The sequence below is a fragment of the Buteo buteo genome, chromosome 12 (genome assembly GCF_964188355.1).
Source record: "Buteo buteo chromosome 12, bButBut1.hap1.1, whole genome shotgun sequence".
NCBI classification, from domain to species: domain Eukaryota; kingdom Metazoa; phylum Chordata; class Aves; order Accipitriformes; family Accipitridae; genus Buteo; species Buteo buteo.
In genome coordinates, this window is record NC_134182.1 from 18,484,614 (window position 1) to 18,511,235 (window position 26,622).

General features: G+C 40.6%; 1 protein-coding gene across 1 annotated transcript in view; it reads right to left on the reverse strand.

Moving 5' to 3' along the window:
• Positions 1 to 26,622, reverse strand: part of PLB1 (phospholipase B1) — an 88,164-nt gene that overhangs the window by 15,046 nt on the left and 46,496 nt on the right. The window contains exons 28-48 of the mRNA XM_075042882.1: positions 26,207 to 26,278; positions 25,516 to 25,575; positions 25,051 to 25,111; positions 24,271 to 24,329; positions 22,428 to 22,495; positions 21,363 to 21,406; positions 19,990 to 20,098; positions 16,343 to 16,394; positions 16,121 to 16,201; positions 14,926 to 14,991; positions 14,421 to 14,521; positions 13,441 to 13,522; positions 12,909 to 13,013; positions 11,069 to 11,164; positions 9,947 to 10,018; positions 7,989 to 8,066; positions 5,936 to 5,996; positions 5,196 to 5,254; positions 2,628 to 2,686; positions 1,418 to 1,461; positions 71 to 170 (exon numbers count right to left, since the gene is read on the reverse strand). Coding sequence (XP_074898983.1) covers positions 71 to 170; positions 1,418 to 1,461; positions 2,628 to 2,686; positions 5,196 to 5,254; positions 5,936 to 5,996; positions 7,989 to 8,066; positions 9,947 to 10,018; positions 11,069 to 11,164; positions 12,909 to 13,013; positions 13,441 to 13,522; positions 14,421 to 14,521; positions 14,926 to 14,991; positions 16,121 to 16,201; positions 16,343 to 16,394; positions 19,990 to 20,098; positions 21,363 to 21,406; positions 22,428 to 22,495; positions 24,271 to 24,329; positions 25,051 to 25,111; positions 25,516 to 25,575; positions 26,207 to 26,278 — 1,529 coding nt within the window. The remainder of the gene's footprint in view (positions 1 to 70; positions 171 to 1,417; positions 1,462 to 2,627; positions 2,687 to 5,195; positions 5,255 to 5,935; positions 5,997 to 7,988; positions 8,067 to 9,946; positions 10,019 to 11,068; positions 11,165 to 12,908; positions 13,014 to 13,440; positions 13,523 to 14,420; positions 14,522 to 14,925; positions 14,992 to 16,120; positions 16,202 to 16,342; positions 16,395 to 19,989; positions 20,099 to 21,362; positions 21,407 to 22,427; positions 22,496 to 24,270; positions 24,330 to 25,050; positions 25,112 to 25,515; positions 25,576 to 26,206; positions 26,279 to 26,622) is intronic.

Here is a 26,622-nt window from a genome sequence, read left to right on the forward strand (position 1 = left end):
CAGTTCAAAGATAATCTGCCAGTCTACCAGTTCTCACCCCTTGCCCTTTCTTAGTTATGCTTGTGCTTACCGTGCTGTGGCACCTCTCTCTGCAACATTGAACCCAGCTGTTTCCTTAGAGCTGCCAGTGGAGAAGCCAAAGAGGTTTGGATTGAATTTTTTCAAGATATCTTAGAAAAAAGAAAACACAGTGTTTAATCTTCCACAGTACAACTGGCAATATTGCCTCCCACAGAACTGCAAGCCAATTGAGTGGTGAGAATACAGACCTAGGTTTTCCCCTCATTCACTGTGACCTTACAGAAGCTATAGACACACCTGCCTTGGAGAATTCAGTTACTGTCCAAACTTCAGCACTGCAACTATTTCTCTACGTGGCCTCAAGAAGCCAGAGTCTGGCAGCCCAGGAGGTGCACAGGTCCCAGGCAACTCACCAGTCTTGAATTTGAGTGCCAGAGTAATCAGTGTTACTTTCCTTCATGTACCAAGAGCAGATGCTCTGAATATGGCCCTCTACCTCCCACTCCTCCAGCTACCCATCAAGATAATAATATTTATTGCAGAGAAGTGAATTTTATTCATATTTCTAGATTTCACCAAATCGCTCAGTGGGGAAGTGTGGTGTCTGAAAACTGTTATTGTTACTGTGTCTGTAGTGCTGCCTGAAACCTCTTTATAGAGTCTCATTTATAATGCATTAATGAAACGCACCTTCTATTTTTCTTTAAACACAGCAATGTGCAAGGTACGAGACAAAGCATAACACATTTTATTACCAATGATGTCAGGTATTGTCAAACTGCTCCACAGCGTGGATCACATACAAATAGATGAACCATTGTGAACAAAGTCCCCTCCAATTTATGGTCATGCTGACCACTTACTGGTTTCTATGGCAACTACAGGGACTGATTACATAGAACACTCGGACGAGAAATTTATAGTATTTTTAGATTTTTTTCAGTGCAATGTAGCAATTTGAAATCAGGAGGAACCATAACTTTGTCAACAACACTGTCTAGATGGACCACTAATTGTTTTATAACCCTGCATTTGCCCAGGAACCATTCCAGTCAGTCACTGGAAAACACAAAATGAAACAAGGGAGGAGCAGGTCTGCCATGAACTTCTGTCATCTTCAGCACATTTACTCCTTATAATTTCTGTCAAAAGGACAATACAATCACACGCAGGTCCTGTGATGTGGAGGGGCTAAATCAACTTTACAGGTAGTCAGGCCAGTCTGGGTTTCGGCTGTGACTCACATGAACTGCTCATATCCACAATAGATGGGCATCCCCCACTGTTCGCAAGGAAAGCATGACCATTTCCAGATGCTTCCTGGCATCCACTTAGACTACTTTCAGAGTAATACCCACCTTTCGCTTTTCTCACATTGATTTTCCAGGATACTCACTGGGTAAAGTAGTCTGTGTCTCTAGGGTCCCATCACCTCCAATACTACAAAGGGAAAGAACAAAATCATCATGTACAGTTAATCCTGCAACCATCTGTCTTATTGTCACCATATGTTGCTGTAGCAGTCCAGGAAGGTTAAAAAAAAAAACAAAAGACTAACCTCAAACAGGACTAAGGAGGTAAACCACAAGAATTCAGGGAAAGTACTGAAAGGAGATTTCACATTAAATCAAGCAGGGCATCAGCTAAGATCGAAGCTATACCTCCAGACTGGGAATAAAGCATATTGGGAGAACTGATTTTTCATATAGACATGCTGGGATACCCATCACAGAAAGGTGTATTTCCTCACCGAAGTTGCTCTACATGACCTTGCTGAAACTACATTTGTGTGCAGTTATGCATAGAAGAGAGATTGCATTAAATGCTCATTAACCACCTATCTGGGATTCTGCAATGTTCATTATGAAAAGAGCCTCTGCCTCTACCATTTAAAACTTGTCTGTGGGCATAGCCAATACATTCTTATACCACTTCTGGCAGCCCCTCCTGAAGATATCTATGCCTGCAGATACATACAAGGGGGGGAAAAAGGATGAAGAAAAGAATGTATACATGCGCACAGGCTTATCAACTGTACTTCTGCCCATATGAAGTAGGCAGTTTCCTTCCACTCTAGCATGGATATTGAGATTCATACCCACTCTGACAGGTATTGTCTTTGTCCACTTTGCAACAACAAAGATGTTTGGGACATCTTCAGTGAATATGCATGCAGTGCTCTCACCATGTTCATGCCAATCCACAGTCACTCAGACTCTCTAGCATTAGACACCGCATTAGATAATCACAGCAACAGCAATATTTTGAATAAACTCCAGAGAGCCTAGCAAAAGGCTAAAAGAATTCACTCATATTAATAATCCAGTACTGTCAGACACACAGGACCATGCTTGTAGCAAACAGGTCTGGTTAAAAAAAGAAGCAACAAAAAACCCACACAAAATCAAACACAAAATACCCCCACATGAATAATTCCCCTTCTCTTCTAGTCCTGACTCCTCCAATCCTTACCAAGCAATACTTGCTCTCAGCATCCTACCCCTGCATTTAACATACTGAAGTATGTAACTACACAACCAGGTGACCCACAATTTTAACTGTATCTGTGGTCAAAAGTAGAGAAAGAGAAAATTGAGCATTTTCACCTCCAGGAAAGTCCCCTCCAGTCTGTTTGTAGGTCAGTTGCTTTAGCTCCTACTGCAGTCTGGAAAGAATAATTCACAAAAAAAGTGCTACAAGTTTAGATAAGACAGACATCGCGATTTGAAAGTGCTGAAGCATTTTGGTAACTTTAATCTGCATCCAGTCAAGCTTTTGCAATATCCCAGTTTTAGCATAAATGGTCCATGTCCTTCTTCACCACCACACACTGCCCTCTGGGCAGCCCTGCATGTCCTGTGCTTCAAATTCACAGGCTTCTCCTCATGTACAAAAGCAGCTCATCTAGATAGTAGACCGTGGAGCATCAGAGGAAATATAGTCCAGCCAGAAGACATCAAACTCTAAGGTCAGGGATATAAGGCTTTAGAACTACTGCTCTAATATGTTTTAGCAACCCAATGGGATCCAGATTAGCAGCAATGGACCCAGATTAACATCAACAGCTTTGTATTTGTTTGGATTTTTCTGATAGAAAATACTTCATCCTGGCATTTCCTGAAGAAAGCCGATTTTGAGAGACTTAATAATCCAGGAAAACAAAAAACAAAACAAAACCCAAAACCAAAACACAGATGAAAAATTCCCAGCTAGTTTTAGCTGTAAAGAAGTCAGCAGAGGAGCTGCTTTTAATCTGCCAAGAAAACAAATCGTTGGTGTAAAATCCACTTTTCCTTTGCTGGACCCACTCTGCTAGTCTAACACACAGACTTGATGAGGTGTAGGCAGGATTATTTTTTTTGCCAATACAGAGAAGCATGTTGACATATCTATTGCTTTCACTGTTCATTGGTGCTCAGAAGTCAGAGACATGCTTTCTAGCCAGAGACATGACTAAATTGCTCAATGTTTCATTAATCTCCAACTGCATCTAGACTGAGAACAGCCTTCCTGCAGTGTGAACTTTAATATCTTTAAAAAGAAAGAAATAAATAAAGCTAACAGAATAAAGAAGTTTGAGGTGAATTTGGGTACCTAGCAGGACTAGGACAGACCTCTAGGAAGGTCAGCACCCTGACTCACATTCAGGACAGCCATTGTGAAAATGGGTTCTTCTGCAGCTTTATAGCTTCCTAGTGGTTTCACTTAATTTTGTATTCATCAAAAAGCCATGGTATCAATTCAGCCATAAACACTGACTGCATTCAGGGCTCTTGTGGGAAATACTAGGAGGAAAATCAATGCCTTAGTGGACCAGGACAGGTCTTTGCTGCTGCAGTCCCTTGGTGCCAGGGATGGTTAGGCAGTACAAAGTGTGCACTGCTGCTGGCTGCACTGCACTTTGGCGTGTGTGTGTGTACATTTACACACGTGTGGGAAATACTCTGTCATTTTTTCTGCCACCCCCCACTCCACCAATAAAACCCTTAAAAAAAACCCTGACCACACCTTGCTGTGGCAATGCCGACTAATAGGAACCACATGAATAATGGCAGTATGAAAAACTGCCTTGCTCAGCTCTTGAGACTGGGACCTCCAGCATCAGAGTCTAGGCCTTATAACTAGGGCTCTCTGAGATATTTCATGTACTAAAAGAATTAAAATTTTAAAAAGAAGAGATTTGTGCTAGTGCACATATCTAGCACAAGATGTGGGGGAGGAAAACAAGCAATCAATTTTAAAAGTCATGGCAATGGATAGGAGGGAGACTTGCAGGGTCATTACTGAGGTCTTCTAAGAAAAGTTTAAAGCTCAGCAGAGGGGAAAGCCAGGATTACATCAGGTCAAGCAAAATCAGTTTCAGAGCTAATGAGGAGGTGGAGACATGCACACCTGCCTGATCATTTAAGGGCTTTCGTCCCTTCAACTCCCTCTGAACTCTACAAGAGCTGAAGCTGCTAGAATGAGCGATGGTTTAGCCCAGGAGTTAAAATTCATGGGAACTGTTGACATGAATGTTTGCTTTCATCCCATGCCAGAGCAATTCTGTAGTGCTGTGTAATTCTGGAACTTTTTCTCAGAAAACTTTGGCACAGATCTGTAGTATTCCCTGCTATTATTTTCTAGGGCCTTTGTTTTGTGTGCCTACTCTTTTCTTTTCAGTTTGCATTTCTTGGTACACAAAATACATCAGAGTTTTAACTGGAAGATGCCCAAACTAGTAAGCAACATCTGAAAGCAAAATACAGAAGTATCAGAATTATCTCAAGTGAGAAGCACTTAATTCTGCAAGCAATTATTTCCATAGGAATTTTCATCAAGATCTCTCATTGCATGAAAAATGCCAATTGCTTGCTCTTGATTTTATGTCAGAAAAGACTATTCCTATAAGGCAGACATTTCCCTTTTCAAAAACACTTGAACAAACTGTGTGCAATAGAGAATGTGATCCCATTTCTGTTCTGGCCTGAATTATTCATTACTGGATTACACAATTGCCAGTGTCACTCATATCCCTTCAGGCTTTCTTTGCAAAGGGACACAGGTAGATGAGTTTTGCTTTGCCAAGCCAAAGCAATTTGCTTTCTGTCTGATGATGGCTGACACGACCACATCTAGGTAGAAATTGACAACGGCTCTTCTCATTCTAAACATGGGAATACAGCAGTACTTACAGTCAGGGAATCTCCCAGTGCTCCTATGACTTTGATGTCAGCAGCTTGTAGCTCATGTACTAAATAATAGTAAGAGAAAAAAGCAGGATTATTGACAACTAACACAAAATACTGTTTAACAGAATAAAGATGCAAGTCTGGTTTCAGTCTGATGGCATTTTTACAGACCTTTAGGGAGAATGAGCCCCAAGTTCTGTGCGTCAGCTATGCAAAAGGCATAACTTCTTGCCTTTGCTTACAGCAGTGCACTCAACTAACACAGAAATAAATTGAACTTAAAACAGCTTAGGGAAAAAAAGGAAACAGATTAGATATGTTTAGGGGTGCATTCATTCAATCTCATTTAATTGGTTTTCAGGTTTGGGTCATAGGTCAATACTTCCTATTAGCAATCTCCCCACAAAGCCTTCCAACTACGCACAGCAGTCTGTACTGCACTCACCAGGTGGGTCAAACTTGCTGAGCCACTAACCTACCTAGCCAATTTTAATCTGCCATGTTGCTGTATATGATATATGTATATGATAAATGTGATCACATTTATCCATAGAGAGCACACCTGCTGTGATGCAGAACTTACTGTGTATGGCAAGACAGACTTTCTTCCTTTGCTGCTAAATATATCAGCTTATATTGTTTGCTTTCCATCTAGGATGTGCAATTACAAGATCTTATTGTTTTTAAAAACAAAAGGTGAAATCTTTCCTATTTGTGATTTTAGCTTACAAGTTCTTTCTCACCTGATGTTGGGACATGACCGGACGGAGCCTGCTCAGAACACAACAGGTCACTGCCCCAATTCTGAAATGGCAAGTTACAAAACTGGTTCACTTTGTGGTTAGAAGATAATGTGGAATTCATATATGGTTTAATTGTACAGTGAAGGGCAAAACCAAGTAAAGACATAGATCCTAGATTGGTGCCTATATAGCTCAACAGTCCTTTCCTCTTCTTTGTGGAATACTGTCCAAACATTAATTACTTTTTGGTGAAATTTTCTAGCCAAAGCATAAAACTTTTCCAAAGGCAAAACTTTTCATGTAGAAATATTGCTTATGACAATGTTCCATAAGGAGGATTATTTTTTTTCCCTCCTGTACAGCCTGGAGATTTCATCCATGACCTAGAAGGTGGGGTGTCCAGGTTTGAAGTCCTGCTCTGTCTCAAAAGACATGAGATGTAAAAACAAAGAAAACAAAAAAATCAACAATAAAATCCTCTGCAAAGTTATAATATTATAGTAATGCATTATATTATGTTATTATTATCTCCCCTGTACCTTGCCAGAAACCTATTCTTTTCCTAGAAACTTTCAAAAAGGGCTTGCTTTCGCTGAATATAAAATTTGAAAAAAATTTGAATCTTCAAAAGTTTTAGTAAAGAGAGCTGTCAGCCTCTAAATAATTGGACTTTACCATACATTTGTAGGTGATATAATAGCTATTATGTTTATTCCACCAATTGAGGAAATTGAGTCAACCACACATTGCAGAACATCTTGGTTCACCAGCAGAGATAGCTGAGGAATGCGCCACCCATGTGTTTCAGTAGTGAGCAACAATATTTGCTAAGAAGGCAGCGAGGGTAAAATTGTAATTGTTGTAATGGGCAGTCCCTGCAAGAGCAAAGACATTTGCTTATGCTGATCTAAGAGCTGGCCCTGCTTGGAGCGGGAGGTTGGACTAGGGATGTCCTGAGATCCCTTCCAACCTTAATTATTCTACGATTGCACAACTCTATCATCCAGCGAAAAATTACATGGACCAGTGGTCTTCAGAAAGCATGGTTAGTGTTAATCTGTTCTTGTAAAAAATGGTGTAATAGGCTCTACTATCAGCCATCTAGTTAAAAGCTGGTTGCAGAGACTAGAAAGCACAGCTGGGCTTATTTTTACATCAGAGATGAAACTGTTCCTTTATTCTACCATTTATTTTACCCTATCACTTAAAAAGCTATTGCTGTTGAGATTCAGTGGAAGTGCAGGAATTACCCATTAAAAGTGTAACTGCAGTTCTACAGATAAAAATCCCATTTCAATATTGCAAACCATGGCTTGCTGAAACAATAACAGCTCTTGCTCTTTGTAACCCTCAAGGTACACAGAGATTTTCATAATTTGGTTAGGCATGAGGACCCCCAGTATGCCAAACTAGCCCAGCCCATTTTGACTGCCATTTCCAACCACACTTAGTCTGCATGCCTGCAGCCATTTCTCAAGAACAAATAACTGCCCCATTTCTTCAAGTCCTACACAAAGTCTGTTTCTGCAGTTTGTTTAATCTACCTTGTGGTAGTTGCTTAGTCATGGTGGAAAGTGAATCCCTTGGAAAATGGATTCCTATCACCTCCTTTGTATCTGGCCACATATCGAATATGTAAAGGTGACTGCCCTCTATAGGTTAAGCTTACTTGAGTGCATGGAAGTACAGTGGCTCAAGAAGAGAATACGTAAACCTTCCTCAGATCATTTGGGGTCTCAGGTTTCTAAGTTATCTCCTCCCTATTGTGAGGAACTTGCTATCTGAATTAATGATGCATCCCAGGTGACTTACTGTTGTCCTGGTTGAGCACAGTTTTGATACAATTGCACCAATTAATACAATTCATCTTGTTTGCCTTTTAGGAAGAGTTTAACATTGGTTTACACAGGAAAATTGCAATGCAAGGTAGAATTCCCTTTCTGAAAACTCGTAATAGTTTCTCTCATCTATAAATTCAGGATGATGTGTGAACAGTCACCAGATACAGCTTTGCATAGTTTGCCTGAAATGCAGCAAAAGATGCAACAATTACCTCTATTGGCTCGTTAGTGGGCTCCACAGGTGGATATGTATAGTTGCTATTCTTGTATGTTCCCAGGAATGGTTTGTTCTGGAAAGAGAGGAATACAAAAGTAAGATAAATTAGGCAATAAACACATGGCACAGACCATAGCAAGGGATATCAAGACATCATATCACCAAGAAAGTAATTGCCTAAGCCCCAAAATGAGGATCTGGGTTTTGAAACCATGCTCCTTCCTTAAATTCAGAAGTAAGATTTGTGTTCAGCACCTTATGGCAAAAATGAAGTATGTCAGATCCCAATTGCAGTTTAACATTTTCTTCTCCTAACTTTCCACAAATTACTTAGACTTTATTAGATGTTTAGTCCTTTCAAAAGGCAGTGATGTAAAGTCTAGAGAAACCTGGGCAGATCTTCCTGTGTCAGCAGAGGGGAGATGAAAAATTGATTACTGAAAGGATCACTCTTCCCTCCAAGAGAAGCTGTATAAATTTCAGGGCTATTTTTATCCCCTACTAGTGCAACATGCATACAGGAAGACATGCACATTGTATAAGCTAAAAAATATCACTGGGATGCCCACTTATCTCAATTAAGAGCAATTCCAATATCTGCATGAGGAGGTCTTATAAAGCACTAAAATCAGAAGGCATATTTAATTGATTAGAAGACCCACTGTTCTTTTATTTGCAGGGTTTTATCCTACTTTAGGTTGCCTCAATACAAATAATTTTCCATGGCTTGTTGGGCCCTTATACTCTGGCACACCAGGTATTTTCATGGACATGACTACCTGAAGTAGGATTTTAAAACTGTAGTGAGAAACTATGGGAACAATAAATGGAATTTGTGGGTGTCAGAATCTGAAATAATTTACTACTCCCTTTAGTAACATGGAAGGTGAAATCCCCTGGAAACAGTCTATTTATTCCTTTGTAGCACTGTTTCATAGTCTTTACCTCAGAGCTTTCTGAGCAGGGAAAGCTACTGGCACTTCTATCAATGACTTTTCAAAGCACTGTGGGCTTACCATTTCTGAAAACAATGGCCATATATTCTTTGCAAGGGACATAAAACATTTCTATGCCTACTTCTCAAAAGCAGTGTCTTTGAATAGGAGTGGATGAAGGGAAAGAAGTATAAAATCCACATTATTTGGCACTGAAGAAGTTGCTAAATTAATTAATTTAAGCTGCCCGGAAAGAATACTGTGTAAAATGAAGTAGGATCCATTTAAGTGAATCTGAGGACTTTTGAAACATGCTGATTAAAAACTCAGCAGATCTTCCTTTTCTGACAGGATGGACACATGATATGGACAAAATCCTCCTGTATGACTTGAATAACTGTCTCCAGACCCAAGAGTACAACTTGGCTCCCTGGTCTGTTCAGTTCTTTGGCCACCTTGTTTAAACCGCTGAAGAAAGGGAGTCAATTATTGCTGACTGCAGCAGTCATTTCCACATGCTGATACCTAGCAACTGTACTACAAGTTCAGCAGATTGTTTTATAACTGTAAAAGCAGCTTCCAAAGAGTCTGAACTATCCCTGTTATGGATCAGGCCAGAAAAACCAACCTGCCACTAATTCAAGAGATAATAGATACTGGGGGTTTTCAGAGCTGCTGTGGTGCCCAAACCCCATTGATTCTAATGGGAAGGTTAATGCAGCATATTCTGTTGTTTGCTGCTTGAGCTGCCTCTGTACTTCGCAAACATAAAAAAAACAGCCTCTGCTACAACTGAAAGCACACAAATTAGCATGTTGTCCATCAGTATTCATGGCACAGTAAAAGGCCAAGGGATACCAAAGCAGGTATATGGGAGCACCTGCTCACTCAGAGGTAAGCAGAGAACAAAAATTTTCAGTAAACTTGTTTCAGACATACTGAACCCCTGCTCTCTGCAGCAAGCACAAGAACATACAGCCACCTCATACCCAGCTTCCACAACGTGGGTAATATTTACCTGAGTTGGACAGTCGAGGACGATGTCAGCCTTGAAGTCAAACGACTCAGCTTTCTGGCCTACAGGCTGTAACTAGAAAGGAAGACAAAAACCCCTATGTTGTAACCGTGTCATATCATCTTACATTTGTATAACAATTCTAACCCAAAGAATCTAAATATACCTTTCAAATTTATATAAAACTGCCTGTATTTACAGACCTTGATTTACCCAAGGCTGAAATGCATCTACTTCTGGGAAAGAACATGGCAACTGTGTAACAAAACAGCAGCTCTAGAAAGAAGCTTAAAATGGGAAGTAGAAAGCTACACTGGATCAGTTTAAACTCCTGGAGGATTTTGGCAGGCACATGAATTTGCCAGAAGGCAAGGTTGTAAACTCTCTTTGCTTGTATAAAAGACAAGACACTAAGAGTCTCTCAATTTTTATAGCTAAGCTTCATGGTGGCATTTCCAACAAAAGGCTGTTTATGCGTAGATTAAACCTAATTTAATTAGAGGTACTGCTTGATGATTGCAAGCAATCATGTCAGCTGTTAAGACATTACCACAAAGTATATAGAAGTTACCATCCAGGATCTGAGATACCACCCCTGACTGCATGCATACTCCTACTTTACAAGCAATCTTTAATGGCACATTTTTATTGAGCTTTACTTATTTCCAAAGGCAGTAAAACTAAACTGAATTAAAGCCACTTTAATTCCTAATGAGACATTCACAACACATGGATTTAAAACAAACTTCTTAAGTAATCCCGTATGCAGTTACAATTCTTTATTTGGTGCGTTCCCACATCAGCTCACAGAAACACCATCCTTATTTAATACTGCCCTGCCTTTCATGACAATGGTGAGACAGACTTGAAGTTGCTCAGCTGAAATCACAAATGACTGTGATCATGCAGTTAGAGCACCCCTCTCCTCCCCACACACTTTAAGAAGCAGGAGATTCTAGGCTGAGAGCAGCAACAGAAATTTGAGAATATCTGACTAGTAAAGAAGAAACAAACACAAGGTCCAGCGTTACCCAGGCCTTCATTGCAGTGTTTATTACAAAGATTATTTTAATGGTAGCCAGGTCTAGGTAAAGACCACATTACATACAGAGCCTATAACCTTACCATTGCATTCCAGAGAGCCTTGGCAAGCTGAGAATGGCCCTTCTGGCTTGGATGGAGGCAGTCGGGTGAAAAGTAGGAGACATCTGGATGCCCATCCTACAAATGGAAGCGTAGAGGACATTTGAGTGCAGAAGAATCCACACAGGTCCAACCTGGGGTTACTGAAGCCGGACTAGAGCCAGTGATGGGAGGTTCATGCTACTTGTTCTTGCTGCTCTAATGTGGAAAGTCTCATGATTACCTGGTGATACAAAGTGTACGTCAGTAGATCCATGAGCTACTAGAAAAGCTTAACTAGAAATGCTTACGTGCATCCAAGGGCAGATCCACCCAGAAGTAGCAAAACCACCATTTTCAATTATGTGTCTACTCTGTCTTCAGGTTCTGCAGTAAAGATGGGTTCCTTTCCTCAGCACATCATCAGAACTGGCACCACAGGCACCACTATGGTCTGCAGTACCTTTACATGGTAACAAGCATGTTACAGATGCTTTACCAGAAGGAAGAGAGCCCATCTGCTTTTTCACAGCTGTGTCAGTTCAGCAAGTTTGAAAGAAGCACGAAGCAAGTGTTTGAACGAAAGCATCCAGGCTGATTGAGTACACCAGTACAGTCTCCTTTCTGAGCAAAGCTGTACTTTAATACAGATACTGAAACACCTGAAGGAAATGGGGTTTGGAAATTTAAATGTCTTGGCTTTCATGAGAGTATTGAGATGAGAAAGAGTTTAGGTCACAGACGACTGAAACAACATTTTTTTGGTCAGAGCAGTCCTTCTTCAAAATTTGAGCAGGTTTTGATCCAGTGTGCTTGGGCTAGCTTATTAGAGGACTACTACCAAAATGTGCATCTATATCTGATCTTTTGCCAAGTTTAGAGGCATAGTTTTCACTTCAGGAACATTTCAATGTTGTGTGAGATAAGAAGAAAAAACAGCATCCTGAGCTTTCTTAAAATCTGAACTAGTGCTTGTGAGACTATAAAAAAGTTCAGAAATATTTTGCCGCTTCTGTTTTTATTTCTGTGCTCCCTACCTCAGTACCAAAACCCCTAGCAATGAATTTTCACAGGAACCAACTTCACAAAAAAAAATAAAAAAAAAAATGAACAAACAAATCAGTTTTCCAAATTTGTTTGTAGCAGCACCTGAACTTTTCAAACTTATCACTAGCTGTTGCCAGCATTTTCAGGATCACTCCAGTTCAGTTTTAGAGTAATCCCTGCTCAATATTTTGCCCCATCTGCTCTTAGTTCCAGGTGAGATGAGGAAGTGCAGATGAGTGTGAAAATGGAGTTTCAGCGAGGGTTTGGGTAATTTCCGAGATTTATATTTTACTGAGACTTACCATTCAAGGTGCTGAAATATGATTGCCAATAACAGGAAAAAGAGCTCACTACATAAAAATACTACTTCCACCAGATTATATGTAAACTTCTCTTTATGTCAGACACAGAAGAATGAGTTATGGAACATGAAGAGGAAGTGATGCTGTAGTCTGCAGCTATGTTTTTTTAAGAACTCTAACTTAATATCTCTGTATTTTATTAATCATGTTATGTTTTCAGAAAGAAAAATATTTATATACCCTTGAGAACATACACAAACAAACCTCTTAATTCAGGTTTTTATTCATTTTCCAAAATAGGAACTCATATTGACAGCACAATAATTAAAACAAATAACTGCTAACTATATAAAGAAATCTGATGTACTATACCAAAAAGCAACAAGTTTTAATAAGAAAAACACAGAACAAGACGAAACTATTTTGCATATAGTCTCTATATGTTAAATACCCACACTTAGTCCTTTGCACGCAGAAGTTTCTTTAGACCATACCTGACCCAGTGGAATCTTGAGATTTTGGAGGAAAGGCTGGATGATCACTGTGAAATTTTCATGAGTATCATATCTGCCAGATTCCACTAGTCTCTGAATGCCAAGCTGCAAGAAACAAAAAAATCACCACCAATAAGCCATCAACATCTCTGCATCATAACTGTTTCAGTTTGGGGGGTGGGGGTGGTGGTGATTTGAGAGCCTGAGAATCAGAAGGAAGCTTTTACTTCTTAATTGAAATAGCCACAGATGCTGGCAAAAGGTGAGTCTTGCAAAGTGGCTGAGAAGGCTGGAACACAGTACTACAACTGTCCATGGGGGACAGGATTTTGGTGACTAAACTCCCACCTATCCATCTGTACTAGAAAACAAAATTTTTCTGAAGAGCTTTGCTGTTGGTTTTGGTCATATGGTGTTTTGGATAGCATCATAGGACCCATTCGGATAAAATATTGCTATGATATGTTGCTTGATAATCAAGAGCTCACCTCAACTAGAAATAAAGTAACTGCACCACTCTTGATAAACATACCTGGTAAGCTCTGGTGGCTTCCCTCACCATTGTTAAATTTGGTGAGTTTTCTTCTCCTGTGAGAACACAACTACACAGATAACTGTGGGAGAATTTAGAGAGAAAAACCAGGAATAGAGAGAGTTAAAGATCTGAGAATGCAGAGGTCACCCTTTGCCACCCAACGCCCTCATGATGTGGGAGTAACAAGGAAACCTGTATGGTCATGTTTCTGTGAAAACATCTTATCATCCTTGCCATCGTTCATAATTTCAACCCTTAATCTTATTTTCTGCCTCACGTGAACGATACTACTCTAAATCAGTTTGGTTTCACCCCCAGATGTATCAAAGTGATGTACCTTGTACTATGAGAGTTTGTCCCATTCATTACACCTTGGCATCCAAAAGCCTTGCAGCCTGACAGAGGTGCATGCCAGGTGCATGCCAGTCCCTCTGTAACTAGAAAACAGATCTTTGAAACTTACTGGCTGCATTACCTCTGAGGTGATACCTTTCCAATCAACAACTCCTTTTGTATTCCCAAGACACAGAATTTGTCCCTGTCTGGAGGGTCAGAAAAAAATGCAGCTCACCCATTGCAATAAAGCCTCTGAAAGAAGAGAAACCTGTCTACTCTGCAAATACTTCACATTCCCTCAAAAGGCCTGCAAATCCAAGCTTGTGGACTTCAACCCCACCTTGAGGAACCCTGCTTCAGTAACTTTAACCCAAGCTCAGTGAGGTGTACATTATGTATCATATGAAACCTTACAATTGTAGACATGGACAAAACACAGGTCCTCTGACAACACTTAGGTCAAAGCCAAGAGAAGGCAATGCCATCAGGCAGGGTGACGTCAGCACTGCATGGGATGTCTGTAGGACTGTAGCGCTACCTTTGACCACCAGTTCAAATGACAAGAGAAGCATGGAATAAGAACATGATTTATCATCACGGACTGTAAGTTCAGGTACAAAAGTCAGTCAAACAAGCCTTACTCTGCCATGTAAGTGGGGCACTGAACTTGAGTATCCACAAACAACTGTCTCAGAGGGACAAGGTCCATCACTTCAACCAGACTCACTAGAGCTTTTGGAACCTGAAAAGTAAATCAGACTTTAACTTAGAAGGAACTGGTTATGCAGTGCACAGTGCATTTATTTTACCCCAAAGTCCAGCTATTTGACACCCCTTCCCTTTCTCCATTGTTGGAAGGAAAAAAAAAAAAGCAACAACCCCCCCCCCCCCCCCCAACTCCCCCAGCTCAGCTTTTTTATTCTTTTCTAACACCATGGTCCAGTGTTACACTCTGTCATTTCAGACTGCATCTCACTACTCTCAGATAGACAAGACAAAAGAAAATGCTTTTGTAGAAGTCAGTGGAATATGTTTGGTACCAGAATGGAAGAAAAGCAGCCCAAAATCAAGCAAACAGAAGAGCTAGCACCAGTCAGTCATGTAACAGTACAAGCTAGAATGCCAGGACAATTTCAGAGCACTTGCCTGCTTGTGCAGAATATCAAGAGTTTCTTGAATCCTTCTGACGAAATTCACAGCTGAGTAGTGATCCTGATAGAAACAGAAGAGAAGGGATTACTGCTAAATGGAGACACAAGGCATTTTGGTTGGGAGGCTGGAGAATCAAATTAATTCACTTTCTTTTCTGCCATACAACACTGTGGTCAGTACAATGTTCTTGCTTCTTTCTAGAGACTAGGGATTTTAAGCATATCAATTAATTTCAAATGTAGAAAGACTCAGTGAAATTTTTGATTTAAAAGAAACCTTGTTGAGTAGCAGTATATTTAACCCAAATCCACTGGGTCCTTCACTTAAAGAGGTAGGAAGGAACCCCATCTGAATGCATGCTGAACAGCATAAACCAAACAGCCATAGGCGTGCTCACAGCCAGCTGATAAGCTCTCATAAAATTAGGTGAAATCATTGCTAGTCAAGGTCATAGCTATAAATAAAGCTATAAAACTTGGCAGCAGCAGCAAAGTTGCCTAGCTAGGCTCCTGCAGAAGCAGCAAATTTCTCAAGCACAAGGGGTTGCAGGAGAATTGAAAATGCTCACAAGAAGTTAGCATATTAAAGGCAGGAGAGTAAGAGCTGGCAGAGAAAGGTGGCCTCTCCCTGCCACCTGCCCACTCAACTCCCATGATCTCCTTATGGCAGCCTAAAGGCTTCTCCACAATCCAGAGAAGCATAAAATTCAAATGATACTGAGCACTGCAGCAACTTCCCTAATACATACCTCACCTGCTCCTAGCACCTCCCTACACTGTGAGTTATGGGGTGATGACAATTGTAGGATTGGACTAGTGGTAGTTCAAAGCAGTACAATTCTTTCTTGGATGTCTAAATAGGCCGTGCTAGCAGTAGAGCAGTTACCACATCAGAGGAGTGAAGCTTTTCTTCCCTTCCATTTTTGCTTATGGTCAAAAGACAGTAGCAAAGACAGTGGTTCTTACCCTGGAATAAGCCAGAGAAAACAAAACCATCCTACACTGTTGCTGGCAACTGTTTTTATATCAGGGCACTGTCAGCAACAACCCCCATCAAAACATATAGCAGCACATATATAGCTCATATTATCTCTGTGAAGGCTCTAAGAATCCATGGATTTCCCTTGATGTGTTTCTACACAGACATCACAGTCCCACTACAGTTTCAGTTAACCAGTTCTACTACTCACAGGGTCTTTGCAATAGTTGCACAGATCATTGCCTCCAATATGCACCGTTATGAGCTTCCAGTCAGCACTGAAGTCAATTCTCTATGCAATAAAGAAAATAATGAGCCTGAATTTCTTTGACTTTGAGATACGCACAAAGTATCATTGCAGGTGGATCTATCATGTGAAACAACACCTGTTTCTTTTCATGCTCTAAGATTAAAGGAGTCCCAGACAACTTACAGGATCAGTTTTCATTAGTTTCAGGAGACTTCTTGCTTGGGCTGGTAAGTGCCTGTGAAGAAGGACAACTAGTGAGTGAAAGAAACACCTGTATGGAGAGATCAACATTAATGCTCTTCAGACACGTTAAATCAAGTTGTCAGGTATTAGAAGAGTTGAGTGAGGAGACAGTACAATACTCATGCTGCCATGATCAAATTACACAGTCACATCTTTGTGGAAAGTCAATGTCAAACTGAACTTGAATATTGATTTTACTGAAGTTCAGTAATTAATCTGGAACCAGAAGTTTAGCTTCTATTACAGTGCTTAACACCTAAACCAGCTGAAAAGCCAGACACAGCAACATGTTTGTAAGCAGATGGCTTGTTTAGAACTAGGCTGCTGTCAATCTATTCCTTGCAGACTGAAACAATAAGGGAATCCCAAGTCCCAATATTTAACTGACCTCTTGAGCAAGGTCATGCATAAACCACAACTCATCCTGCTGCAAAGCAGAAGTGTTTCAGAGTTCACTGTGCACACCTCCCTCATTTCTGTAGCCTGCACCCAGAGTCAATACTTAATTTTCAATTATGCAAAACAGCTCTGTGCACACTACCTTCCCAGGGTAATTAAAAACCCAAGAAACTTTCAAGATTACTCAGACAAGTTAAGATGACAGCCTCGCTGTTTTCCAATAGCCAGGTGAGCACGCACTTTCTCTTTTTTGTGTATACGCACACACACACATATATTTATATATACATAAGCTGCCATGGATTTTGAGTTACCTAGGCTGAACACTTCAACCTTGTTTGACTGCCCCAACAAGTTGATCCTCAAATATGCATAGAAAAGAGAACATGGTTGGAAAGCTTTGGCCTTCCAGGCAGCTCTGTAGTATGGTATGAGCTGCATATCCCTCCAGGCTCTCGTTAGAAACACTTCACTGACTGTCTATCATTACTGGAAGCATATCAGCTGACATTAAAAGCATGACACTTGTTTTGTATGGCAACCAGAGCTTAGCTCTCCTTTGCAATGCTCAACTGAATACCGACCTAACACTAACATAAGAGTATTTATTAGGGAATGAGCCCTGTCATACATCTACTTGTGACACAGACACTGTATGCATGTAGTAGTTCTGTTCACTGTTACCCTTGTCCAATGTCATAACCTACTTATTTATATCCCAAAGTTATCAGAAGCCACAAGTGGTCACAATTTCCTTCTGTTCTTACTGTGGAAACCCCTAAGCTAGGGCATCAATTTCAATATTGATCCAGAGGAAAACACCACTTATTGAGCTGACAGTCTGCAACACCTTTGATTTCTCATGCAGTCACTGAAGTGCTGATGCATCCTGAGCCAACGCAGTCAGTAAGATCTAACATCTTGAATGAAGCAGTGCCAGCAATCACCCATCCTTGAGCTGCAGTTTCCACCAAATTTAGATCTTGATCAACAGAAACTGTTTGCTAATGGGAAATAGAGGTATTCACAGTTCATGTCACCTGTTCCCTTCTCTCAGTCTTAAATTCTTAACCTCCTTTTTTTAATGTGAAGTCAGAGATCTCAGCCACGCTCTGCTTCAGCAACATGCTTCAAATCTACCCTTAACTCCAGCATCACTTTGGCAATGAATGCAGATAGGCATAGGAACATTTTGCTGAATGAGACCTGCATTGCTACATTGCCATCAAGTCCACTAAAGAGCTCTGCAAAGCAGCCCACTGATTTCATTCTAAGAAACCCTTACACTTGGTTTCCAAAAGCTGGTAAGGGTGCAGAACTACCCGATTTCAGACAGGTCCCAGCACCTCTGGAAAGCAGTTTCCAGATTAGCACCCAAAAGTGAGAAAGGCCAGATAACAATTCTGAAATACCAGCATTAGCTAATGGACTCTTTTTGCCCTATGAATCATAGGAAAAATGGATATTTTGGGCTGATGAAGAATAAATGCTGTTTGCATCATCATTCCAGGGCCAAATACCTAAAGCAGGAGAAACATTTTCTTATGTTCCAATACATTTCAATATTCAACTAGGATACATTAATCTTCTCAGATGCATCAAGAGCCACAGCGTGGCAGAACAGAACCCCAAAAGAAGCATCAAACAGTTCAGGGTTATTAGTGTAGTAATTTACAGGACTTTACTTTTGCATCCCTTTCTACAGAGAGTTATGAGACAGAGAAACAACAGAAGACTATTTTTCATTAGACTGACATCCATCATCTCATTTCATACAGCTAACAAGTAACTATTTAATAGTAATGCCTCGGTTGCTACTGATACAAGCTGCTTTAAGTCATATTGGTGAACTAGGAGGTTGTGTATCCTCTTTCAAGTCTTCCCACCACTCCCAAAAGCCTGTTTAGGATTTAACTGATATAAAATACAAGACAGGCACCTATCTCATTCTTTTCTATAACAAGCAAAAGCTGAAGCTAATCTGGATATATGCTGCATATAGAAGTATGGTAATAAATTCTCATTAATGGCTGAATCAGAGCCATAATCCTTGCACATGCTTCACCGACACACAGATACATTCAGTCGTCACTAGGAAACAAAATCCCTTCTCTCAGGTATGGGGGGCTGTAGGATATATCAGGGCACCTAGCAGACTATTTCTGTCTGGAAATCCAAGCTTTCATTGAGATTGCCAGTACGAGTCAGAGGTTACTCAAGGCCTAGAGGAGAGCAATAAAAATACCCGATAAAGCCTAAGAATCTTTGCTTAGATACAGCAAACTCAAACACCTTACTTGGCTTCTGAACTTTGCTTCTGAACTTCACTTCCAAGACCTCTTTGGGAAGTAAGAGGAATTTTTCTTTAAACAAGCAAACAAATTAAGGTCTGGGTAATATCAACTAACAGTGTCAAATCCAGGCATCGTCTGCCAGAACCTGTGCCCAAACTATGACTGAATTCCAGCAGCCATCTGTTTTGTTAATTAAACAGCATTGACTCTTCCAATAAGAAGCCAGGGATTTCTGGGATAAGCAGTACAGCAAAGCTCAACTCATGCAGCCTCCCATGTGTGACTAAAAGCAGAGAGCTAAATTCAGATGGCTGCAAGACATTACAATTCCTATTACACTGGCAGAACTGGCTGCAATTGCACCAGGTCTGCAGTGCACCAAAACCCATATATGACCATCAGCAATTCTCCTTTTGTCAGATTCCAGACTGTGGCTGGGTTTTTTCCTCTCTCTTGTCCACTCTTGCTTGCTTAAATCAGAAGCCTGAGGCCAGAATTATGGAAGATTTCATCTAGCTTTTCTCCTAGTATCTCTCTACCAATTCCCTCACACTAATTTTCTGAAAATATCCATGCTCTCAGAGATTTATTGACAGATAAATAGATAAATAAATAGATGTTGAAGAGGAAGAGTAGAAACCACCACCACCAAACAGTTTCTGCCAGTTTCTTGTTTGTGGATTTCATAACCAAGACTGTTGGCTTCATTTGAAAGTTCAGCTATGAAATAAGCCCATCCATTTAACAGGTTTAGAGCCTATTTTCAACTCTAAACTTTCAGCTAGACTGGTTTTGCTTGCTCTTCAGAGCAAGTTGTGACAGCACATGAGATAGTTGAAAGGCAGCCAGATGAAGTATCCATCACCTGCAAATGCAAACCAAAAAGCTACATACTCAGCCTGGGCTCCAGGAACTGCCTGGTTAAGGAATGCATTTGAATCTTTCTCACTCCCAGTGCCGGTCGAATAGCCCACGATCATAACATCAAACTCTCGAAAGATGTCTGAAAAAGAAAGATGGCAATGAAGGATAAATGACTACATCTGCTCCCTGTCTACGGAGACTAGCACACACCAGCACTGCCACAGTTTTGCCCTCTGACAGCACAGCACAACTGCTGCAGCCTCCAGTCAACTAGATGTATCCACCAAGCAGTGGCGAGAGGGATCACCAGCTGGCAGCAACTCAGACAGCAGCATGCTTGCTGTGCCCTGCACTGTCACCAGTGGATAAGATGAGCAGAATTGAGGACTACAGTGTGCAGTTATCTCTCATGTTGTAGTGGTTAAAGCCTAAAATAAAATCCTCAGTCACGTGATGGTGACTTTGTCAAGTGATCCTGAATGGGCTTCAGCCCAGCAGAAGCTTGTTTTCAGCTAGAGGATCTGGGTCTGCTTCAGAGCTGTGCAGAATCTCATACTACTGACAAAATATGAAGAAAGCCTCAGATGCATGGTTCTGATGAAATCCCACCACATTCTCCATTCCCTCCATAGTAGTTTCCAAAAGGAAGTTGACAGAATAATTGAATAATTCACAGCTGAGAGTGAAAATAGTCACATTGTAAGCTATAAAAGCCACCTTAATCTCAAAGACTGAATTTAACCACATTTTAATGAAGGCTTGGTCAAATGTAATAGCATCCAGTGAATCAATTAATTGCTTATTCTAATTGTATTCTTGTTACATTCTGCTTATAATAATGGGCAACACACAGAAGGACAGTTTACTGGCCCTCTTCAACTGGAAGTTTCTTATTACAGCTCATCCAAACTGAAACTCAAGTGGCTTTACATTAACAATAGACTGAGCTACGAGAAGTTGCATGTTTCAGTGAAAAGAAAGTTAAAATTATTCCCTTCAGGTTACATGTACGAGTAGTCAGGTTTATCTACCAAAGAGGTCTACTCAATGCAAACATGTCTTTTTGGAAAAAGCTGTGGTGGAAAATTTATTAAAAGCAGATGTTGATTGCATCACAAACATGGACATAACAAGCTTATTTAGAAATTCAAATAACACTCACCAAGCAGTTGAGAAAGGACAGGGAAAAGAAAGGAAGGGAATTTCTAGCTGCTTCTCAGCTTCACTGGTGAAGCCAACTTTTTATTCATTAGTCCTAGGATATTGTTTCTTTGAAAGGAAGTTCTTGTTAATTTCTCTAAAACAGCTTTGAGATACTTAAGAACTCTCTGTAAACATATCGGAAATCAGCCCATTCCCTCTCTTTAGCCTTGCCAATTAGATCTAGCAAAGCATTTACTTACTAGGTAGAGTTGTCACATTCTCTAATGATGCATCTCCTCCAATACTAAAATGAGAAAGAGAAATCCCAGTCACTCATCTCTTAGCTGAACACAGACAATAAGCAAAGTGAAAACCTACCACACATCAAGAGAAAAAGCAAAGGGTGATAAATTTGGTAACTATTAATCTATCAGATTACATGGAGAGGACAGAAGTGGAAGTGCTATTGGGGAGAATGGCTTAGGTTTCAGTGGTAAAGACGCTTGTCAGAAGGATTTAATGATCTTGCAGCTGTAGAGGGGCATAGTCAGCCATTATGAAATAGCAGAAAAATGCCTGATACCGCTACATACTCGAATGATTGAGCCCTAAAGTACTGCAGATTAAAAGGTCGACTTTGAGGCCTGTTCCAGCCTCATGAAGGCACTCTAAGGCAGCACCAAACAGCCCCTGGGTGACAAGACAGCTGCAGCAGCAGCTCCTCATTCTCTTCTCCTGCTTCTTGCACAGGGGTATTCTCTCTCCAGCTTTCAGTTGGTGGGACACACTGAGGCCACGCTCCGGCTTATGGAAAGGTGTTAGGACAGCACAGAACTGCTTCAGTCAACAGAGCTACATCATCACACCAAAAAATTTTAGTCTTTTACAATTGTGTACTGCATGTGGTAAAAGTTCTCTGGTTAAACAAACTCTTTTCCATAGTGCTACAAAAAGTTCAGAAATAGAAAACTTCGAGAAGTCCTAAAAGCAACCAGTTCTGACTTGTTTGTTTCAGTGATTTTTCTCCAGTTTTGTAGATTTCCAACTTGCCATCCCACCATAAAAATACAAACTGTCACAAGCAGCCAAAGATGAAAGCATGAGAGAAGTCAAAAGGCTAGCTTAAAATCCATTGCTGAGAAAAATTTTTCTGTGAAGCCAACCTTATGACAAATCCTGGATCTTCATACATCTTCACAAGAAATGCTAGCCTGAGAAGGAACTTTTTTTCAACTGTTGGACAGCTGAAAGCCCCAAAATGTGTGGAATAATATTATTTACAGGAGAGAACATACATCTCCTCATCATCTTAGCTGAAGACTTACCTCCAAGACAGGCCCCGGTATTCAGCACCCAAATCCAGGAGATTATCTGAGGCAATTCCTGTACCAGCCTGGACATTATTTTTCATTAACGAAATGAAATTAAAGCACAATTACTAATAAAATAGTCATTCATACATAGTCATTTTATTTACTTCTGAATACATCTCTTCAAAACCTTTAGAAGGCATCTGGCTTTTCTCCAACCTTCCTCCTGAAGAATGCATCAATAACATTTTTGTAATTATTTACAAGCATCATATTGTATATAACGCACAAAATATATGATGGAGCCGTGGAACAAAGGCTTTCTTCTCATGGGTCTAGATGAGCTGAATAACTCATTTGCGGTTAACTCAAGAATGATGACAATGTCTCAAACACATGAAACTTTCTGGCTAATGATAAGAAACACTATATGAACTCAACAGAGAAAACAAACATATCTCAGAAAGAAGCACCATAATACCTTTACACCAATTTGAAAAGTATTGTGCTAAATGGAGAGACTTACAGTAGTACTACAGCAAGGAAGAAAGCACTCTCTACAATTACCCTGAAGAAAGAGGCAAGCTAGCAACTACTTCCCTTCTAAAACACCACCAGAATTCAGAAGCAGAATGCCTGCCAGCTGTGATACTATAGTTTCATGCTAAATTTGGGTATGGGGTAGTACTTCAGTAGAACACAAGACTAGGCAGACTATTTGCTGCTACCTCAGATTAAATCATACTACTACATTTTCTTCTATGTATAAGCTTTATTGAATTAATGGAAGACTGGTGTTCAGAATAACTATACACAGGCCAAGTGCAGCTCTGAGACAGTAATGCACCACTGCACTTTCTATGAAAGCAGATTTTATTCTCAGTTCCTACAGACTATACTTAGAAGCAGAAACACCTGCAGGGTCCTGCATATTATAATATGGCAACCACAGCTATATACAGAATATCTTTCATCTGTCAATATTGCAGGTTTGCATTCAAATGCTTCTATTTATTTCAGTAGCTTCCTGTGTGTAGGAGTTTTAGCAACATACCTGCCAGAGAGTTGTAAAGGCTTCATGGTTTGTACACATAATGTCTTTGTTGTTAAGGCTCAGATTCAGAGAAATCTATGTTCCAGTGACATCTTTCTGCCCAGTGTTTCCTTTGAGCTGGCTGGAGAGTTTCAGTCTTTGACCAGTATGAAAACATTAGCCAGAAAGACATAACTGAATATAGGATATCTGAATGTTGAGACATATTCCTTCTAGGCTACCAAAGATAATCATCGTCAGCAAGGACTACATCTTGATAAAGAAATTAGCTATGAGTTAAAACAGGCACAATAAAAAGACTGGATATCTTCTGAAATGGATAAAGTCAGAGGGCTCTCACTCCTGTACATCCTTATCTCATTAATGCTAAAATGAATAAAATGCTATTATCCAACATCCCTTAGTCACACTCTGTTCCTGAAAGAACCGAGGCAAAAGAACAGGTTCACCAGTCTGTTCCTATTCAGAAAAGCTTTGAAAAACACAGTAACTTAAGGCTTGTACTATGTCCCATTAGTTTCAACAGCATCTGATCTCTTCTGTCTCCAATTTAGCAAACTATTTAAGTACATCTTTAAAGGATTTGCCTGTGGTTTTGCCTGAGTTCAAAAGCATGTGAATATGTATGTGGGGGGAACAGTGCTGGAGAACTGACACCTTCTTTCTTGTTCTAGCTGCTAGATCTATTGTCATCCATGAATGAATGGATCTTTGCTTCTAGGTACAACAGCTATTTCCCCTCTGCTGGAGCAGGCACATGTTTGTAGTTTTACCAAGAGAACAATAAAAACACTATCTTCTTACCGTCAAAGAATCCCCAAGGGCTGCTATAATTTTCACATCAGCTGGCTTTAGGAAATGCACTGCAAAGGAAAGAGATGCAGTTGAACTTGGATAGGAAATAGGTATTCTTTTTCACCACTATATATGTGAAACATGCCATTGTGCATTCTGATGCTCAGACATGTTGCTTTTGCAATATCCAGGTGATAAAACAGGAACTCTCTCCAGCTCATCTCATGTGGTTGTAGCAGCAGCATATGCCTATTATTCAGCATCTCAACAGTTAACATTGCTACTGAAAAGACAGAAGAGCAAGGAGCGAGTAACAATAAGTTGCAAACAATATCCCGCACCAAGATGAAGGTAAAACAATGCAGTATTAGACAAAGCAGGAGCAACATACTAGAGCTGTAAGAAGACACAGAAGGACTAAGACAATATGAAGTTACTTGAAAAACTGAATACTGCTATGACTTAACATGCATGAAGCTGGATTTCCAGTTTCCTTCCCCAAGAGTTAGGTAGTATCACCTATAGGCTATGTCAGCATACAAATTTGGATTTTATCATGAGATATTTTGAAGTTCTCCACTGGCAGAGATTTAAGTGGAGCTACTTAGTCAGAACGTTACCTTGCATGAGAGTACGGCATTGTATCTGTAAAGCAGCTGCTGAAAAACATGACATCTTTTCTGACCAGTATTTTTCACAGTCCAGCAGTCATTTCAGCAAAAATAAAAACTCATCTTGAAGGACAGTTGAAGGTAATTCAGCCTCTTAATATAAAACAGGCAAGAATACCTGAAGCTGCAGGAGGGGAAGATGGAGACCTGTCCTCGCATAGCAGCTGGCTTCCATAATTCTAAATAGAAGAAGAAAGATGAATAGCATTTGTCTAGCAAGTATAGTCAGTGTTAACTAGGATCTTCCTAGTAGAGGCCAGGTGAATAAACCAGAGCCCATGTAGCATGTAATTAACCAGACAGGTCTTGGTTGCTTAATTCAATAATCATATCCAGTATTGTTCAGATTAGAGTAGCATCCTGTACTGCTAACCGTGCTGTCCGAGCGTGTGTTCTTACAGGTATTTCCGGATTCATTTTGCCTAACTCAGGGAGTGCTTTCTGGTCCCATGCCATGTACTCAGCTTCTCAGACCCTTTGGCCAAAGGCTGATTTCACTTGTGGTGCAGAGCATGACTCATCTGGTTACTATACAGGAACAGATGCAGCAGAATAACAACGGGATGGTGATGTTGACACTTACTGAAGTTTGGTTAGGGTATGTGTAATTACTGTTCTTATATGTCCTCAGGAATGGCTCAGCCTACAAAGCAAGGAAATCTGAGTCAATGCAAAGCATCAGAAGAATACATGGAGATTTCAATTCCCCAGCCTTCAGTTCTTAGATGTCTCTAGATGATTAGCAGCTTCATGCAAATGAATTCCAGGGATTAAAAAAAAAAAAAAAAAAAAAGAAATGTTTTTTTTAAAACCCATACAATAACAGTGTATACCTGGGGCAATATTTTTACACAGCCAGAACTTACAGAATATGCCCAGGACCCTGCTCTGTGTGATTAACAAGAAGCTTGTTGTCCCACTGCAAGGTAGTCCCAGTGACCTCTGCAGAGCTGTGTTGACTGGTGCCATCGTCACTCTGTTTCCCGCACTGAAGCTCTGCCATTCAGTGTAGACACTTGATGGTCTTGACTAGGTAGGCCAAACACCCCTCCCTTATGTTTTGGCCAACTGTGATGTGTGACTGTGAAGAAGCTTACTTCTAGGATGAGTTTCCTCTCCATCTCCTGGGGGAGTCCTCATACTGCTACTGGTGGCAGTGGCACAAACTATGTGGGGAAGAGTCAGACAGTGCTCCAGGCAGTTGGTAAAGGCTCACACAGACTCCCAGCCACTCCTAGCACCTCCACATAAACACAGACACCCCTGTAACTTACCTTACTTGGACATTTGAGAACAATCTCATCTTCTATTTGCTGATTATGTGTCTTCTCCCCCAAGGGTTCCAGCTGTGGGGAAAAAAGGGAGTGCACAGAATAAAAGTGAATGAGCATCAGAGAGCAACAAGTAATGCTGTGCTACCAGCCACTGGAAACCACCTCTGCAGCACAGGAAGACAACTGCAGTGCACTGCACCCATGCTGATGGCTGCCTCCATGCACAGCTTCTTTGCATGCTGAAGAGGTTAATGCCCATACACCACAAACATGGCCTGATGGTCAGTGTGCCAGGCAGGCATCATCTCCCTGGGAGAAGGCCCAGCAGCCCCAGTCTTAACATACCCTGAGATTTACTGGTTTGATATGACTGGATTAACAGTTCAGGTGACCTTCCTTCACATGGTCTCTCTTCT